We start from the raw sequence: 14252 nt of genomic DNA, 5'->3' as shown, positions 1-14252 counted from the left end.
TCCACAGTAGCAAATCGACTTTGCCCCAAACAGATCTTTAGAAACTACTCCGCATTTGCTGTGGTTTCCATTGACCGGGCTCTGGTTGTGTTTCTGTTCAGCCCCGGTCTCGGTCAGCGGCGCCTGGGGATCTATCTACCTGTTCAGCACCATCTTCGCTCTGCATCCCTGGGTTGGAGCCTCTAATGGACTCGCCGGCCGTCGCCCGCATCTTTCAGCAGCTGTTCACGAGACCCTCGCGGAATTGCCTTCGACTGCAATGCACTCGCACACGAACATCCCTTCCACGTCCAAGCCCCTCGTTTCAACAGCATCGAACATATGTCCTTCGCCGCAAGCAAGATGATGCGGGAGGAGGCAGCGCGTGGCAGCAGAGAATTGATGCCTTTCCCAAGGACATGTCAAGGCAGCTCAAGGAATACCCCAGAGTCACGGCACAGGATCTGCGGCATAGGACTCAGCGGCCGCGGCGAGTCAAGATGCTGACGAGAGAATTCATCGATGGTGAGGATCAAGCTGGCTCTCTAAATGCCTCCACTGACAGGAAGCAGACAGCCTGTACAACCCCAACTACGGCTACTTTACCAAGCATGCGACAATCTTCAATGCGGGAAAACCCTTTGATTTTGCCTCCATCAAGGACGGCGCGGAGTTCAATCGCCTGGTGGACCTCAGCTATATTGAGTTTGAAAATGCCCTGGATGAGATCGAGCCGGACGAGACGCGACAACTTTGGCACACGCCCACCGAACTATTCCGGCCGTATTATGGCGAAGCGATTGCAAGGTATTTGGTCACAAACTACAAAATGACCTTGTTCCCATACCATGATTTGATCATATACGAGATGGGCGCGGGCAACGGGACCCTGATGCGAAATATATTGGACTACATCTACGAATACGAGCCGGAAGTCTACAGTCGGACGCAGTTCAAGATTATTGAGATATCCTCCGCGCTGGCCGAGTTACAGTTGACCAGTCTGCGAAGGTCGCCCTACGCAGCGGAACACCTGGACCACGTCCAGATCCTCCATCGATCGGTCTTCGACTGGAAGGAGTACATCCACTCACCTTGCTTCTTCCTCGCCCTCGAAGTCATCGACAACTTTGCCCACGACTGCGTGCGCTACGATCCCGAGACGGAACAGCCGTTACAGGGTAGCGTCCTCATTGACGAAGACGGAGAATTCTTTGAGTTCTACGACCGCCACCTCGACGCTCTGGCTCTGCGATATCTCCGGGTGAGGGAAATCGCTGCCCGCTCTCCCTTCATCACCCCAGTCACCCAATATCCCCGACTCCTGCGCCAACTCCGGCATGCCCTCCCCTTATCGCCAAACCTGACCAAGCCGGAGTACATCCCGACTCGGCTCCTCGAGTTCTTTGACATCCTCAACCAATACTTCCCTGCCCACCGACTCGTGCTGTCCGACTTCAACTACCTCCCGGACGCCGTTCCGGGCCTCAACGCCCCCGTCGTGCAGACGCGCTATCAGCGGCGCAACGTGCAGGTGTCCACCCCCTTTGTGCACCAAGGGTATTTTGACATCTTCTTCCCGACGGACTTCACCATGATGGAGGATATCTACAGGGCGATAACGGGGAAGTTGACGAGAGTGTCGAGCCACAGGCAGTTTTTGGAGAGCTGGGCGATGGTGGAAGAGACGGAGGTCCGGAATGGAGAGAACCCCATGTTGGCGTGGTATTCCAATGCTAGCGTCATGACTACTGTATAGCAAGTCGCACGAAACATATCAAGAGTAGTAGCAAGTCAGGAGGTACGGATGTGCAAATGGCCTGCAAGGCCTTTTGGATGCCAAAAAGTCTAGATATGATCTAGTTCAAGGAATGCCGTCTGAAGGCCAATTTTCCGATCATACTCATCCGGCGTCATGTCATACCCCCGGTCGTAGGCTTGAAAGAGTTTTACCCTTGCACTCTGAACGTCCGACCACTAGCTGTCTTCCTCTCGCGTTCTTCGGTTTCCGGTCTTGCACGATTGAGAACTAAAAGGACGAATGTCAGTTCCGAAAGCCCGCAATATCAAACCGACTTTTGGCTCAGGCTTACCCTGCAAGAAATCTGCGGTTCGACGTCTCATTCTTGAGTGGATGTACGCCTTGGAGGCTTTGATGTGGTAGTGGAAATAGTCGCGGAAGGTCTGGATGTGGGAGATGACCTCGTCCCGGCGCTGTCGGGTGAGGTGTCGAGGGAACAATACTGAAGATGGGTCAGCCTTGGGTCCTTGGAAGGGTCCCTACATCGCAGAAGGCCCGCGGGGACTAGGTGGCATACCGAATGTGATGAAGCCCATTTCACCCTTCTCGCCCGTCTTCCCAACTTCCCTCAAGCCCTGCAGCTCCAGTGGCGGATCGCTCCGGAACAGCACCTGCGGCGCGTTCTGGATGGCTCTCCGTCGGGCGTCCACAAACTCCTGCAAGAACACCTTTGCGAAGATCCTATCCACGGCATCCGTGAACATGGTCGAGAATATGACCGTGACCCGATCGTGGCTGGCCTTGATATAGATGGCTTCTTCCTCACGGTAATGGATCGCCATCACCTCGCCCCCTTCCTTGACGCCCTGCGGGGCGGATTCAGACGTATACTTGCTCGCTTCTTCGGCCAATTGGGCGAACTCGTCAAACGCCTTCTCAAAGGGCGCCGCCATGACGTTCCTCTTGAGCAGACTGATCCTCCTCACCAGCTCCTCCTTCTCCTCCGCCGTCGGCGGCAGATTGTCGAGATCGACCAAAATGCTGAAGTCATAGCCCGCCTCCGTGTTCGTGATGTAGTTCCCATACTCTCTCTGCAGGACCTGCTCGGCGCCATACTGCAACAACTCGCGGTAGCATTTGATGGAGAGGGAGATGAGTATCTGCGTTTTGCTCGTAGGGGTAGAGATGTGGAATGCGACGCCGTCAAAGTCCGAGACGACCTGGTCAATTGAGGTCGGAGGGGCGCCGGAGAAGCGTTCGGTCAGGAGGGATTGTATGAGGACATTCTGGTAGTCGAGGAGGAGCATCGCAAGAGCAGGGGTGGGCTGCTGGCCGGCAGCAAGAAGAGGGAGAGGGAAGTCTTGGTGCCGTGCTCAAATTGTTCCGGGATATCGGTGCAGTCAGTGCGCTTGTGCCTGTTTCGAAGCTGCGACGGGTGGAAAGAAGGGACTGCGGGGAGACGTCGATGTCAGCGGCGGAATTCCTTGGCAATAGACGCAAAGGTACGTGGGTACCTAAATTCACGCCGCAGCTCAACTCCGCCTCAATCGCCAGGCGCCGCTTTTAAACTCTGCTCACCTGCCGCTCCCCTTTCTACTTGACCATACTCACCTCCACGGACCCCGATCCGCGCAGGATCCTTCTACTCTTCTACTCTCCTACTCTCCCTTCGAAAGTAGAACTCGCCACTAAAGTTAGATAGGCCCAGGAGCATAAACGGCGCGGTGAAATGAGTACCTTTCTTTCTTTTTTCTTCTTTCTCAGGCAAGCAATCAGACAGTTATTAGACACTTTTAGCAGGACCAGAAGACTCCTAGTCTATAAGAACGTGATTCCCCACAAAGAGGTTTTCTTATAAACACAGGACATTAAGGAGGGGGAACTGTATTTAGCGGTGATGGAAAGGAAATACTAGATTCGACAGCCGCCTTGATTTACCCCTAACTATCGCCTTTACTATATCATACAGCATTACCTCAGAGAACACGGTACAGGGCAGCACCCTCGAACAGATTTTTGGCAAGTGACGGGCATATACATAGTCCAGGGCTTGGTCATTCTCATACAGCCACTAGGGTATTTGACCTCAGACTACCGGCGTCTGCGACACCCAAGTCATGGACAGCCTGGGCCATGGCCGGGTCAATGTCCTCGAGGATCTTTTCGCCCGTTTTGCTGTCGGTGTGCGCCCCGTAGGTCAAGTGGTAGCGGACTTTGTAGTAATCGCCGTACGTAAGGGGGATCGGTACGATTTCTCCCGATTTACTGAGGGAGTTGAGTTGCGCGCCTGGGAAACGGTTAGTGATGTTTGTTTGCAAGGTTGGATAAAAGGCGGGAAGGAAGGAAGAGGGGAAGGTCTCACTGTTATTCGGCTGGGAGAAGTACGCCATGCTGTACCGATCTTGGTCTGGGGGAAGATTCTCCCAAGTGATCCTATGCAGGGTAGATTTCAGGGTTCGTCCCGTCCACAAGGACAACGCGTCGCCAATATTGACCACGATGCCCTCTGGGACGACAGGAACGTGGAACCACCGATCTTGGGGATCTTGGATCTCGAGCCCGGCTTGTTTGGTGAAGACAAACGTCAGACTGCCCCAGTCCGTGTGCGACGAGAGGCGAGGAAGTTGGCCCTCCTGGGGGCGGCTGTCGAACTTGGGATACTTGATCGATCGGAGCGTGTGACCCGGCGCCTGGTGCCCGTGGATCCGCGTGAAGTAGTCCCGGTCTAGGCCCATGCACACGGCAAAGCCCGACATCATGGTGATGGTCAGGTCGTAGCACTCGGCCTTGAACGCCTCGACGGTTTGCCGTTTGCTCTCATCCCACCAAGCGCCGAGATTGTTCGAGCCGAGGACCCCGCCCGCCGGGGTTCCAAAAAGAATGGCCTCTGAAGCTGCGAATCTGACTTGCGGTTGAGCGATATGGCATAGAGACAAAAGCGTCCGAGGGGGGGCACATACGAAGTGAGTTTCTTGCCGCCATCGTACCCAATGGCGGAGTTGTCCACCATCTTCTCAGTCTTGACATCCATGGGCAAGTCGAAAAATGCACGCGACTGCAATTTCCTATCAGGTGTGCACAAAAGGAGGGTAGGGGTTCCCAACTCACCAGCTCCGACACCTCGTCTGCCTTGGTGATGCCATGGTCGGTGATGATGAAAAATCCCCACTTGCAAGCGGCATCGAAAAGCTGTTTACTGACGGTGTCGAAATCCGAATGGATGTTTGCCACGCTGATTATAGGGAACTCCATGTTCTTCGGGGCCTTTTTCGAGGGTAAGAAGGGTGATCTTGCAGATTTCTGACACCAAGTGTATAACTAGGTAGGGTATATATGGGCATTCCTGCTCGGGTCGCCTTTTGCCGAATAACAACACAAAAAGGGGAAATCTGGAGATGGCAATACTTCTTATCTTGGCCTCCGGCAGCACTTGGGAGTTCATGGGGTTTTCCTCGGGTAACCAACGATTGCACTGATAGGGACAGGGGACGGATAGGCACGACAGGTCATTGGCTGTGGGCCTTGTATAGATAATAGTTCGCACTAGAATCTCCCGGCAAGGTTGCCGGTCCCGTTTGGGACTCTTTGAATTTTTTTTGTCCCTACCAGCGATCCACCTCCCCAGATTTCGAGGGCTGGGACCTACACCTGGCAAAGATAAAAGGTGGGATGGCGACCGCTACTAAGCCCTTGGCCTAGTATTCCGCCTATCTGTAATACAACTGCTCTGGCTCGTCAGATTGGATCAGCACAATCTGGGGTACAAAAGCATATCAAGGGCTACCTATGATAACGACTTAACATCCTGCTTTGCTTCGCCAAGCCGGCAACAATCAGTGGCAGAGAGATACGACCGCCCCGGCGAACTTTCTCCATCTATATAGAGGGTCTCTGAGTCAGTCCGGGCTTGAACGTGCCAGACTGGTATCCTACCTTGCTGAATTTGAGGCAAACCCCTCTTCACACCCATGGCGAGCACCGACGTTCAATCCGACTGTGAGGTGGCCAGCAAGACCATGGTGGCCAGCACCAAAACCGAGGTTCTCGAGCAGTCCACTTCCCCGGTCCAGGAAGTCTTCCTGGAGCCGGTCAACCGAGCGCAGCAGATCCGGAACAACGTCGCCCTGTTCAGGTACTTGGGCAAACTCGAGGAGAAGTTGGACGAGCTCGTCGGCGTCGAGACGCAAGGGATCGACCGGATCCCCGAGGACAAGAGGCGGCCGCCGTCCCTGATCAACGCTTTCTTCTTGTGGTTCTCGTTCAATGGACATGTCGCCACTCTCCCCGTGGGCGTGCTTGGGCCAGAGTTTGGTTTATCGCTCCAGTTGTCGGTGGCGGCCATTGTGGTCGGCAGCTTGCTGGGTTCTTTCTTCCCCGCTTACTGTGCAACCCTCGGACCCAAGGTACGTTGTGATCCCTCCTCTGCAGCATTGGATAAAACTGCGGAAGCTCACTCGGGAATCAACAGCTCGGGTTACGTGCCATTGGTGCCGCGCGGTACTCCTTCGGCTTCTGGGGCGCCAAACTCTGTGCCATCATCAATATCATTGTCAATGTTGGGTTTGGCGTCGTGTCGGTCGTCACGGCGGGACAGTTACTCAGTGCGGTCTCGAATTTCAGCATGTCGATCAACGTGGGCTGTGTGATTGTATGCGTGATTGGCTATCTGGTCTCCGTGGGCGGCTTCGGCATCATCCACACCTTCGAGAAGTACATGTGGATCGCGGCCTTTGTGCTGGAGTGCGTCCTCGTCGGCCAGGCGGCCCCTCGGATCAGCCCCGAGACCCCGTCTTCATGGTCGGGGCTGGAACTGTCGGCGGCCTTTCTGACCTTTCTGGCCATCAGCTTCGCCTACGCGGCGGCATGGTGCTCGACCACGGCCGACTATTACTGCAACTACCGCACGACCACGCCGCGCTGGAAGATCTTTGCCCTGACATACGCCGGCTTGTCCCTCTCGACGATCTTCGCCCTCACGATCGGCGCCTGTGTCGGCAACGCCATATTCACATACGAGCCGTGGCTGGAGATTTTCGAGGCGCACGGCTTGGGCGGGGTGATGGGGGAAATCTACCACCCCCGCGGCTGGTCGCGCTTTGCCCTGGTCATCTCGACGTTCACCGTGCTCGGCTCGATCGTCGCGGGCAACTACTCGGCCGGCCTGGCGGCCCAACTCGTGGGCGACCATTTCCACGCGATTCCGCGGTTGATCTGGTCATTCTTGGCCATGCTGGCGGCCCTGATCCTCGCTCTCGCCGGGCACGACAGCCTCTCGACCATCCTGAGCAACTTTTGCAGCCTCTTGGGGTACTGGAGCGTCTGTTTCGCCGTCATTGTCTTTCTCGAGGACCAGTGGTTCCGCCGGCGCGACGGATACGACCTGGACCTCTGGGACAGCCCCAAGGCGTTGCCGCTGGGGATCGCGGCCGTGGTGACTTTGGTCGCGGGCTATCTCGTGGGTGCTCTCCTCGGCATGGATCAGACCTGGTTCGTCGGCCCCATTGCGAAGTCATTCGGTGGGATCGGTGGAGACGTGGGGATTTACCTGTGTTTTGTTCTTTCCATTGTCTTGTACTGGCCACTGAGGACGATCGAGAAGAAGAGGACGGGAAGATGAGGAGGAGGAGGGACAAATTAACTGCGAAATTATTATGATTACTCCATACTACACTGAGCAATATTGCCGTCATGCCCTTTTTTTTTTCAGTTCTGCCAAAGATCCCCGCTAGGCCATAGATTGAAAGCCAACCCCGCGTCCAGGTTATCCATGAAGATACCGCTGGAGTATTCATGGTGCCAGGGGTCTTCGAGCATCAGGTCCATCACGTCGGTGTCTGACGGCTCGGGCATGTTCCAGTCGTTGGCGTGGAATTCTTCCAGAATCCCTGGCAAGCCTCCCTGAGACGTGGCGTTGCGGTTGCCAGTCACCGTCTTGTCATTTACGGGCGGTCGGCTGACACGCACCGCAGAGCTGTCGTCCGCTTGCTGCTCTCCATTCGGCTGAACAGGGCGAGAGGCCCCTTGACCTTGGTATGCATTCAGCAAAGCATCGCTCCAGCGCTTTGTCATGGGCCATGCGTCTTGAAGGTCTCCCAAGAGCCGCGTCGAGCTCGCCAAAATCTCCTCGGCGCGTGATGCTGCGTGGTCTCGAGACTCACAAAAGTCTTTCTGCTTCTGTAGATGGCTTGCAAGGGTCCCGCAGATGTACACGCAATAAATGATGAAAGCAGGAAATCCTTGTTTGCGTGAGCGAAGAGAGAAGAAGGCATCAATCTGCTCATTCAACACGACCAAATTGTCGAATAGCTCTTCCGTGATATTCGATTCTCCGTCCAACGTCGGGCACTGTGTTGTGGGGAGGCTTATGTTCGGACAGCCATGGGACATTCCTATCGTGCCGGCGCCACTCACGGGAGTTCTTCGAAGGATGATATTGCTCAGCCTGATCATGGTGACCACCGAGAGGTAGGCAAGGTCGAGCTTCTCCGCCTTGAAGCCACGGAGATTCCAGATCGACCAGCGATGTTTGGTTGGAAGATGATCCTCGAAGTCTCTGAGAAGCGTCATGAGTCGGAGATGTTCGTCCACGCTGACTGCTGGATTTGCCATTAGGCCTCGCCCGTGTTGTGAATTGATTTCGTTTCGTGCCACCCGACGTGCGATCTGGCCCCAGATGTTGTGGCATTGAATCAAGGTGGCGAAGAGCGATCTCGAAGGCGATTTGGTGAGTTTATCATTGTTCAACGCTGCCGCTGTCCCCATCAAAGCAGCACGCTCGGTGGAGACCGTTCCGAACGCAAACTCTTGCTCTTCGCAAGGTAACAAGGCAGTAATGTCGTCGAGGGCAAATGGAACGGGCGAGTTATACCCAGAATGCAAATTGTCATGGTTTTCCAACATCCAGAATGTCCTTCGAGCCACTTCTGATTCCACAATTTCGTCAGCGGTCGCATTTTCTGGTAGCAGGTAGGTCTCCTCTCTGTGCAGACGTAGTGTTCCTGCCATGCGGACCGCAATCCCCATGTGCGTCGAACTTCGATCTTTCTCCCCTTTGCCCCATTCCGCCAGGCTGATAAGGAAGAAGCTCTGGATGGCCTCCAAGGTTGGCTTGTACATGTAGTCGAGCGTCAAGGTCGCCGCTCTTTTTAGGAAGATATTCGTTGCATTTTGGCCATTACCATAGCGTCGGACGAGACTGGGAGTGAATCTTGCCGAGATGCTGAGAATACTGAGAAGCAGAAACACGCTGATCGTCTCTCTCTGTTTGTGAAGTCGTTCGAAGAAACTAGTCTTTGGCAGAAACCCCAGTTGAAAATAAGACCGGATGAATATGTGGCAGGCTTCCACAACCTCTTCGAAAGGGGGCAAGAGATTCCATCCCGCTTGCGAACCAGAGAGGCTACCACTTGAGTCCTGGAGCTCAAACGGCCCGAGCGACATAAGATCTTCAGCCTCATTTTGAGGCTCGGTTGTTGGGGACGAACCTTCCCTGTCGATGGTACTGACTTGGGGGGGATGTGTTTGTGAATCTGATTCCGCTGGCCGCGCAGGCGTTCCCGGCTGTTTGTTGCGTCTGCGGTCATGCCGGTAAGCACGATCGAAATCCGGTTCTCCTCGTTGCGGAAAGACACATTCGTGACCGGTCTGGCTACATGATTCGCATGGGGGCCGAGCATCATTATGTCGGCACTTGACACGAAGACGACGACATCGTCGGCAGGCAATGGCAGCCCTTCGGAATTTCGGCCGCCTGTCGGATGGATTTGGTGGGAAGGACAATGGATAGTCCATGTCTCAAAACACCAAGCAGTATACCCAGTGATGGTCCATTTGTAGTTATCCTGTAGCAGATAAGAGTGGCATCAGGAAGCGGTCTAACCGTCGTGTCTGTTGACACGTTAGAGTAGGTTGATTAGAACGGAGTAAAGAGCAGGTTCCATTTCCTGCTCATGTATCCAAGTAATCTGGACACCGGTGAATGGTAGGGAGAGGTAGTAGGGGATTACGAGGCAGATAAGGCCGCCTAAGTAGGTTAAGACGTTAAGAGGGGCTAGGGGCGTAGTTAACTAGTTGAGTCCCAAGGTCCCCTGGAGCTCGAGCGCCTCAGAGCCCCGGGGCTAAGGGGGTTCGTGGTCGCTGGCCTAGTTAAGCGTTCCTCCCCACTCGTTGATAACCGAACGGGATGTGATCACAACAGCACTCGATCACTGAGGTATATCTACACCGGATTGACGACCAATATTAAGTCGTGCAGAACTCTCCCTTTATGGCTAGCAGCTTATCGGTGGATTCTGAGACATGCTTGAATTTGAACCAGTATTGAACTCTAGTCTAGTTCCGAAAAATGCTGGTATCCTCGTCACCGTCCATGGAGCTCATCGTCGATAATAAAGTCAAGGTGCTTTTGGGGGAGCAGCGTGGCCTGTACTGGGCTTCGCCAGTCCCGGAAGACCACATGCGGCCAATTCTTGGTCCACTTGCTCCGTATGCTCCATGAAGCCTCCATCAAACCCAGTCCAGAGGTCTGCTTGTATCGCTGGAAAAGACCATAAGCTCATGTGTTTCCACAATGCGGAAAGGGGCCATACCGTGGAGGGTGCCGCTGCTCTCGAGGGCCCAGTTTGTCAATGAAATATGCCCCGGGATATGAAGCATGAAAGCTAGGATTGAGGTCAGCTCGAATTCGCAAAGGCGATATCCTGAAAGGAGAGGGAAACGTACCCATTGCACCCTCATTCACACGCTCAGGCTCGAGCACTCCGCTGGTCGCTTCGGCCCATCTCTCGTAAGACTCGCCATGCGGCATCAGGGAAGGTTCATAGGTGAGCCCGCCTGGTTCCAATACCGTGGACGATCCGTGCCATGTCCCGTAAATCATTCCCATCAATTCGGTGCAGACATTGCGATGGTAGTAAGGCGGCCGGAAGGTGTTGCTCGGCACACTCCATCTGGGGGTGAAAACCAGCAATTCGGTAAGCGCGAGTCCCGGAGTCCTGGATTTCGCCATCAAAACACAGTATATCGATGGATCACTTTGTTCTCGGTCCACCGTCGCCGTGTTGATGAACTTTTCCATCGCGTACTTGTATGGTGCATAGTTGCCGTGCCACGCGACCACATCGAACGGCGTGTGATCCTGTTCATATTCGTACAGCTGACCCGCGAGTTTGCATATGATGGTCCATGCCGTCTGGTCGACATCAAAACTGGCCAAGGGGTATTCGAAGTCTCGGGGCATCGCCATGCCGTTCGATCCAACCGGCCCAAGCTCCGGTAGTTCGTAATGAGACCCGAATATCTCTTGGATATAGCCTCGTGCGGTGTGGTCGGGAAGTCTGACTCGGAATCGGATGCCCGCTGGAATAACGGCGAGCTCTCCCGGACGGACCATCATGTTGCCAAATTCGGTTTGAATGTCCAGCCGCCCTTCCTGGGGTAGGATGAGAAAGTCACCGTCATTGTTGCAGAAGGCCGTCTTCTCCATCGACCGGTTTGCGGTGTATACGTGAACCGCGAGTCCGTCTTTGGTCATGGCATCCCCGTGGCCACCGACTGTCCGGAGCCCCTGGACAAAATCAACAGAGTCCGCGGCCGAAGGGAGCAAGAATTGCCCCCACGAGTGATCCTGGGGAATGTATTGGGTATTTGTGTTGGAGGCTGAAAATCTGGCCTCCAATTTCCCATTCAACGGCGACTTTCTCAGAGGGCCATGTGCCACAGATGGTCGAATTCGATAAAACCATGCGTGGAGCTGCGACGCCCGCGCAGAGACAAATGGTGTGCCATTCAGTTGCTCGGAGAAAAGGTCATACTTGCACCGTTGTGGTGTATTGCGGCCTTGAGGCAATGTCCCTGGTAGAGCCTCGCATGCAAATCTGTTGCCCCATCCACTCTGGTAGGCATACGGGTCGCACTCCGTGGGCACTATTGTGAAGGAGGACGTCGCTGTCGCCCCATATGAAATTGTTGACTCAATGGCCGTGATCATTGTTGCCCACAACCTTCAAAAATGAATACCGGCCCAAGAAACCAGGACATGTGTCGTGATCCGACTTTGACTTGGAAGATTCTACGAGTTAGATTTTGAGCTTGAGTTGTCGATTGAGCTTCAAAAGCTTCCTCCACTCCCCCGTGGCACATTGCAGTCCCTTGCGAGGCTAGAATTCGCCACCTTGTCCGACTTGAATGTCCCGGCACCGGGTGGACATACTGTAACACTCGTACTATGCTACTACAGCGCTACATCTAGAGCGGCTTTGGTTGGACGATCCACTGATACCACCTCCGGCAGGCCGGCCGGCAACTTATCAACCGGCACGGTCGCACCATCGAAGTTCAATGACCATTGACCAGAGCATGGTGAATAGTCCGACAGACTTCGTGCATGAGTAACGATGCTTCATTCCGTTCTTGACGTAACAAGAAACATTGGTTGTTCAGAATGTTCTGCGGCACAGCTTTGGGTTTTGATACTCCCAATTGCAGTCTAGAGTCTAGCTGCTGTGCCGATGATATATGACTCCATCAGTCGACACACGGAATGCTCTCTAGTCCCATCACATTCAGTCGCTCACGCCCTAAGGGATCACGATCTGGACAATGGGTGTGGTAGCAACGATGAGCCCGTCGCCACCGGTGATCAGGATTGCAATTGCATTCGGCATTCTGTTTGCGGGACTGCTCTACTATCAAAAGCTCCGCGCGAGATCGAAGGCGCCATTACCTCCCGGACCGAAAGGGGAACCCATCATAGGACATTTGCGCATCATCCCGAAGTCTCATCCTGAGTACCAATATACACAATGGGGAAAGGATTACGGTACGGCTATCTAATAATAACGAGTTTGCACGTCTGAGGGGAAGGGGCAGTCACTGACGACCGGGCACCCAGGATCTGACGTTCTTTATTTCAACGTTCTCGGTCGCCCAATTATCGTCCTGAACAGTGTCGAGGCTTGTCATGATCTGCTGGACAAGAGGGGGCCGAACTACAATGACCGCCCTCGATTTGTGCTGTTCGAAGTGTGAGTTATCCGCCTCCGACGCCCTTCGCTCCTCATGAGCTCTAACAACCACTTAGCATGGGATGGGGTATCACGCTCACTTTTCTTCGATGGGGAAAGAGATTCAAGCTGCACCGAAAATTGATGCAAAGCTCCTTCACGCAATCCGCGTGCAAGAGCTATCGCCCGATTCAAGAACAAGAGGCCCGCCTGGCGGTCAAGGAGATCCTGGCCAATCCTCCAGACTGGGAGTCGTTGCTCCGGAAGTACGCCACCGCGGTTGTTTTGCGCATTGGCTTCGGTCTAGGCGTCTCGCAGAAAGATGACCCCTACGTCAAGATGGTGCTCGACGCGGAAGAAGCCACAGGCAAAGGTGGCGTCCCGGGGGCCTCGGTCGTGGATTTCTTCCCTGCATTGAGGTATCTTCCCACCTGGCTGCTGAAGTTGAACGTGTTGGAACACGCCCGGGTCTCCAAGGCATACATCCAAAAGTTGCACGATGCGCCCTGGGAGGCGACGGAAGCCGAGATCCGAAATCGACAGGCCGCGCTTCCATCCTTCATGCGAACACATCTCGAAAGATACCTGGAGAATGAGAAATCGGGCAAGGTTAACGAGGCCACGATCGCCGATATCAAGGGTGCCGCTGGTGCGATATCCATTGCGGGTGCAAACACATCATGGTCCACCATCATGGTCTGCATTCTCAACCTGCTCCTCCACCCAGAAATCCAAAGGAAGGCCAGGGCAGAAATAGACGCCGTGGTCGGGACAGACCGCCTTCCTGGGTTCGAGGACCGGGAAAACCTCCCCTACATTGAGCAGATTCTCCAAGAAACCACACGATGGTGTCCCTTGTCCCCCCTGGGGGTGCCGCATGCGACGCTGGAAGATGACATTTACAAAGGCATGCTCATCCCCAAGGGCAGCGTGGTTTTTGCAAACGCATACGCAATGACCCACGACGAGCGAGTCTACAGTGATCCTGACGCGTTCAATCCGGATCGCTATACACCGACAGACCAGGGGGGAAGAGGGGAGCCATTGCCCGAGGGATCGTTCGGATTCGGCCGAAGAGTTTGCCCTGGTCAGTGGCTCGCCATGGCAGGGGTCTATATCATGGTCGCCACTTTGCTTGCTACCGTTGACATGTGCCCTGCGGTCGGGTCAGATGGGAATGAAATTGCACCATCCGTCAGTTTCACGGATGGACTATCCAAGTAAGTTGTCCTGCTCCACCCACAAGCCCTCTTCTGACGAACTTGTTCTCTAGTGTTCCCGATTCTTTCGGTTGTGTGATGAAGTTACGTTCGGAAAGGGCAAGACAACTGCTCGAAGAGTGGTCGGACCAGGTGCATTAGACCCTTTCCGTATCATGGTCTCGTATATGCTCTAGATAGCTTGAGCCAATTCTATATCGAGGGCCAGGAAATAAAAAGCCCCCATTGCTTGTGTTTTAGCTGGTCCGGGCAAAGGCGACTCTCAGAGCGTCCCCGGCATCAATGATGAGCTGCTTTCCTTTCGAAAAT

The 14252-nt window shown here is 54.5% G+C and overlaps 7 protein-coding genes across 7 annotated transcripts; 3 read left to right on the top strand and 4 right to left on the bottom strand.

Moving 5' to 3' along the window:
* Positions 1-56: 56 nt before the first annotated feature.
* Positions 57-1874, top strand: PV07_03980 (uncharacterized protein). Its single transcript, XM_016390745.1, has 2 exons — positions 57-504; positions 552-1874. Exons 1-2 carry the CDS (start codon positions 186-188, stop codon positions 1736-1738), a joined length of 1506 nt encoding a protein of 501 aa, XP_016252647.1. The 5' UTR covers positions 57-185; the 3' UTR covers positions 1739-1874.
* PV07_03979 (uncharacterized protein) lies at positions 1681-3186 on the bottom strand. Its single transcript, XM_016390744.1, has 3 exons — positions 2298-3186; positions 2073-2222; positions 1681-2008 (listed from the first exon to the last, which is right to left on the bottom strand). Exons 1-3 carry the CDS (start codon positions 3025-3027, stop codon positions 1929-1931), a joined length of 960 nt encoding a protein of 319 aa, XP_016252646.1. The 5' UTR covers positions 3028-3186; the 3' UTR covers positions 1681-1928.
* Positions 3187-3619: 433 nt separating this feature from the next.
* On the bottom strand, positions 3620-5138 carry PV07_03978 (uncharacterized protein). The gene is made up of 4 exons (XM_016390743.1): positions 4829-5138; positions 4681-4775; positions 4083-4621; positions 3620-4007 (listed from the first exon to the last, which is right to left on the bottom strand). The coding sequence occupies exons 1-4, from the start codon at positions 4970-4972 to the stop codon at positions 3781-3783; spliced, it is 1005 nt and encodes a 334-aa protein (XP_016252645.1). The 5' UTR covers positions 4973-5138; the 3' UTR covers positions 3620-3780.
* Positions 5139-5336: 198 nt separating this feature from the next.
* PV07_03977 (uncharacterized protein) lies at positions 5337-7359 on the top strand. Its single transcript, XM_016390742.1, has 2 exons — positions 5337-6123; positions 6189-7359. Exons 1-2 carry the CDS (start codon positions 5689-5691, stop codon positions 7335-7337), a joined length of 1584 nt encoding a protein of 527 aa, XP_016252644.1. The 5' UTR covers positions 5337-5688; the 3' UTR covers positions 7338-7359.
* A 64-nt stretch (positions 7360-7423) lies between these two features.
* Positions 7424-9614, bottom strand: PV07_03976 (uncharacterized protein; the record flags this gene model as incomplete). Its single annotated transcript, XM_016390741.1, has 1 exon — positions 7424-9614. Exon 1 carries the CDS (start codon positions 9509-9511, stop codon positions 7424-7426), a length of 2088 nt encoding a protein of 695 aa, XP_016252643.1. The 5' UTR covers positions 9512-9614.
* Positions 9615-10054: 440 nt separating this feature from the next.
* Positions 10055-11851, bottom strand: PV07_03975 (homogentisate 1,2-dioxygenase). Its single transcript, XM_016390740.1, has 3 exons — positions 10442-11851; positions 10309-10380; positions 10055-10256 (listed from the first exon to the last, which is right to left on the bottom strand). Exons 1-3 carry the CDS (start codon positions 11706-11708, stop codon positions 10114-10116), a joined length of 1482 nt encoding a protein of 493 aa, XP_016252642.1. The 5' UTR covers positions 11709-11851; the 3' UTR covers positions 10055-10113.
* A 468-nt stretch (positions 11852-12319) lies between these two features.
* On the top strand, positions 12320-14174 carry PV07_03974 (uncharacterized protein; the record flags this gene model as incomplete). The annotated part of the gene is made up of 4 exons (XM_016390739.1): positions 12320-12539; positions 12612-12744; positions 12801-13943; positions 13997-14174. 4 exons carry the CDS (start codon positions 12320-12322, stop codon positions 14082-14084), a joined length of 1584 nt encoding a protein of 527 aa, XP_016252641.1. The 3' UTR covers positions 14085-14174.
* Positions 14175-14252: the final 78 nt, after the last annotated feature.

The sequence above is a fragment of the Cladophialophora immunda genome, assembly GCF_000835495.1.
Source record: "Cladophialophora immunda strain CBS 83496 unplaced genomic scaffold supercont1.2, whole genome shotgun sequence".
NCBI classification, from domain to species: domain Eukaryota; kingdom Fungi; phylum Ascomycota; class Eurotiomycetes; order Chaetothyriales; family Herpotrichiellaceae; genus Cladophialophora; species Cladophialophora immunda.
Note: the sequence above shows the minus strand (reverse complement) of the source record. Positions and strands in the feature narration are given on the sequence as shown.

Excerpts from the sequence above, each read along its gene's own strand:
- PV07_03980 (XM_016390745.1), top strand. The coding sequence starts at position 186 with ATGGACTCGCCGGCCGTCGCCCGCATCTTTCAGCAGCTGTTCACGAGA. Across the intron at positions 505-551 it reads GACGAGAGAATTCATCGATG|ACAGCCTGTACAACCCCAAC; the intron begins GTGAGGATCAAG and ends GACAGGAAGCAG.
- PV07_03979 (XM_016390744.1), bottom strand. The coding sequence starts at position 3,027 with ATGCTCCTCCTCGACTACCAGAATGTCCTCATACAATCCCTCCTGACC. Across the intron at positions 2,223-2,297 it reads AATGGGCTTCATCACATTCG|TATTGTTCCCTCGACACCTC; the intron begins GTATGCCACCTA and ends ACCCATCTTCAG. Across the intron at positions 2,009-2,072 it reads AACCGCAGATTTCTTGCAGG|TTCTCAATCGTGCAAGACCG; the intron begins GTAAGCCTGAGC and ends TCGTCCTTTTAG.
- PV07_03978 (XM_016390743.1), bottom strand. The coding sequence starts at position 4,972 with ATGGAGTTCCCTATAATCAGCGTGGCAAACATCCATTCGGATTTCGAC. Across the intron at positions 4,776-4,828 it reads CAGACGAGGTGTCGGAGCTG|TCGCGTGCATTTTTCGACTT; the intron begins GTGAGTTGGGAA and ends AGGAAATTGCAG. Across the intron at positions 4,622-4,680 it reads GGCGGCAAGAAACTCACTTC|ATTCGCAGCTTCAGAGGCCA; the intron begins GTATGTGCCCCC and ends ACCGCAAGTCAG.
- PV07_03977 (XM_016390742.1), top strand. The coding sequence starts at position 5,689 with ATGGCGAGCACCGACGTTCAATCCGACTGTGAGGTGGCCAGCAAGACC. Across the intron at positions 6,124-6,188 it reads GTGCAACCCTCGGACCCAAG|CTCGGGTTACGTGCCATTGG; the intron begins GTACGTTGTGAT and ends GGGAATCAACAG.
- PV07_03975 (XM_016390740.1), bottom strand. The coding sequence starts at position 11,708 with ATGATCACGGCCATTGAGTCAACAATTTCATATGGGGCGACAGCGACG. Across the intron at positions 10,381-10,441 it reads TGTGAATGAGGGTGCAATGG|CTTTCATGCTTCATATCCCG; the intron begins GTACGTTTCCCT and ends CCTCAATCCTAG. Across the intron at positions 10,257-10,308 it reads GAGCAGCGGCACCCTCCACG|CGATACAAGCAGACCTCTGG; the intron begins GTATGGCCCCTT and ends GGTCTTTTCCAG.